The 1,171-nt window shown below is 60.3% G+C and overlaps 1 protein-coding gene across 1 annotated transcript in view; it reads left to right on the forward strand.

The window, feature by feature from the left end:
* The window catches only part of PRPF8 (pre-mRNA processing factor 8), a gene marked incomplete at its 5' end in the record, with an annotated part of 18,323 nt that overhangs the window by 16,506 nt on the left and 646 nt on the right, over positions 1-1,171 (forward strand). Inside the window, 2 exons of the mRNA XM_010135582.1 lie at positions 227-366; positions 705-907. Coding sequence (XP_010133884.1) covers positions 227-366; positions 705-907 — 343 coding nt within the window. The remainder of the gene's footprint in view (positions 1-226; positions 367-704; positions 908-1,171) is intronic.

Here is a 1,171-nt window from a genome sequence, read left to right on the forward strand (position 1 = left end):
CCGGGGCGGCTGCCGCAGCACGAGTATCTCAAGGTGAGCTGAGCTGCTGCCGCTGTGGGGGGAAGATCTCTGGTAACGGGGACCTGAGGTGGTGGGGCAGCTTCCCGTGGTGGGTGGTAGATGCGGGACTGGAAGGGCTCGGCCTGAAGCCCCGTCCGGGGTCGGGTGGAGGGGAGCCTTGGGTCTACATGTCATTGGTTTCTCTCTCAAACACTCTTTTTGTTAGGAAATGGAACCTCTGGGCTGGATCCACACCCAACCAAACGAGTCCCCTCAGCTCTCGCCACAGGATGTCACCACCCATGCCAAGGTCATGGCTGACAACCCCTCCTGGGATGGGGAGAAGACCATCATCATAACCTGCAGGTGAGAGGCGGGGGGCACAGGAAATGGAACCTCTGGGCTGGATCCACACCCAACCAAACGAGTCCCCTCAGCTCTCGCCACAGGATGTCACCACCCATGCCAAGGTCATGGCTGACAACCCCTCCTGGGATGGGGAGAAGACCATCATCATCACCTGCAGGTGAGAGGCGGGAGGCTCCTGTGTGCCCCCACTGCCAAAGGGGGCCGTGCGCGCGGCGATGGGAACACGCCGAGGTCTCCAACAAAAAAATGGGGCAGAAGGGGAGTCTTTGCTCATCGCTGGTTTCCCTCCTTCACCCCAGATGAGCCTGACTTGCCCCATCTCTCCTTTCCCCCAGTTTTACGCCAGGCTCCTGCACGCTGACAGCCTACAAACTGACCCCGAGCGGCTACGAGTGGGGCCGGCAGAACACGGACAAGGGGAACAACCCCAAGGGCTACCTGCCCTCCCATTACGAGAGGGTGCAGATGCTGCTGTCGGATCGCTTCCTCGGCTTCTTCATGGTCCCAGCGCAAGGCTCCTGGAACTACAACTTCATGGGTGAGCTGGGACGGGAAGGGCGACAGTGTCGGTGGCGTGGAGAGGAGGAGTCCGCTCCTCAGGGCAGCGTTCCAAAGCCTGACCTTGCTGAGAGTGGCTGGGGCAGGTACCAGGAGCGTGGTCTGACCGTTCCGTGGTACCAGCTCTGGGGGGTGTCAGTTCCCAATGGTTTTTTGGTGGCAAAACTCTGACAGAGGGGGGGAACAGCCTTGTCCTTCCTGGATCGTAGCGTCTGGTTTATTGCCGCTGAATAATTGATTCCGG

This window comes from Buceros rhinoceros, unplaced genomic scaffold, assembly GCF_000710305.1.
Source record: "Buceros rhinoceros silvestris isolate BGI_N320 unplaced genomic scaffold, ASM71030v1 scaffold7940, whole genome shotgun sequence".
NCBI lineage: Eukaryota > Metazoa > Chordata > Aves > Bucerotiformes > Bucerotidae > Buceros > Buceros rhinoceros.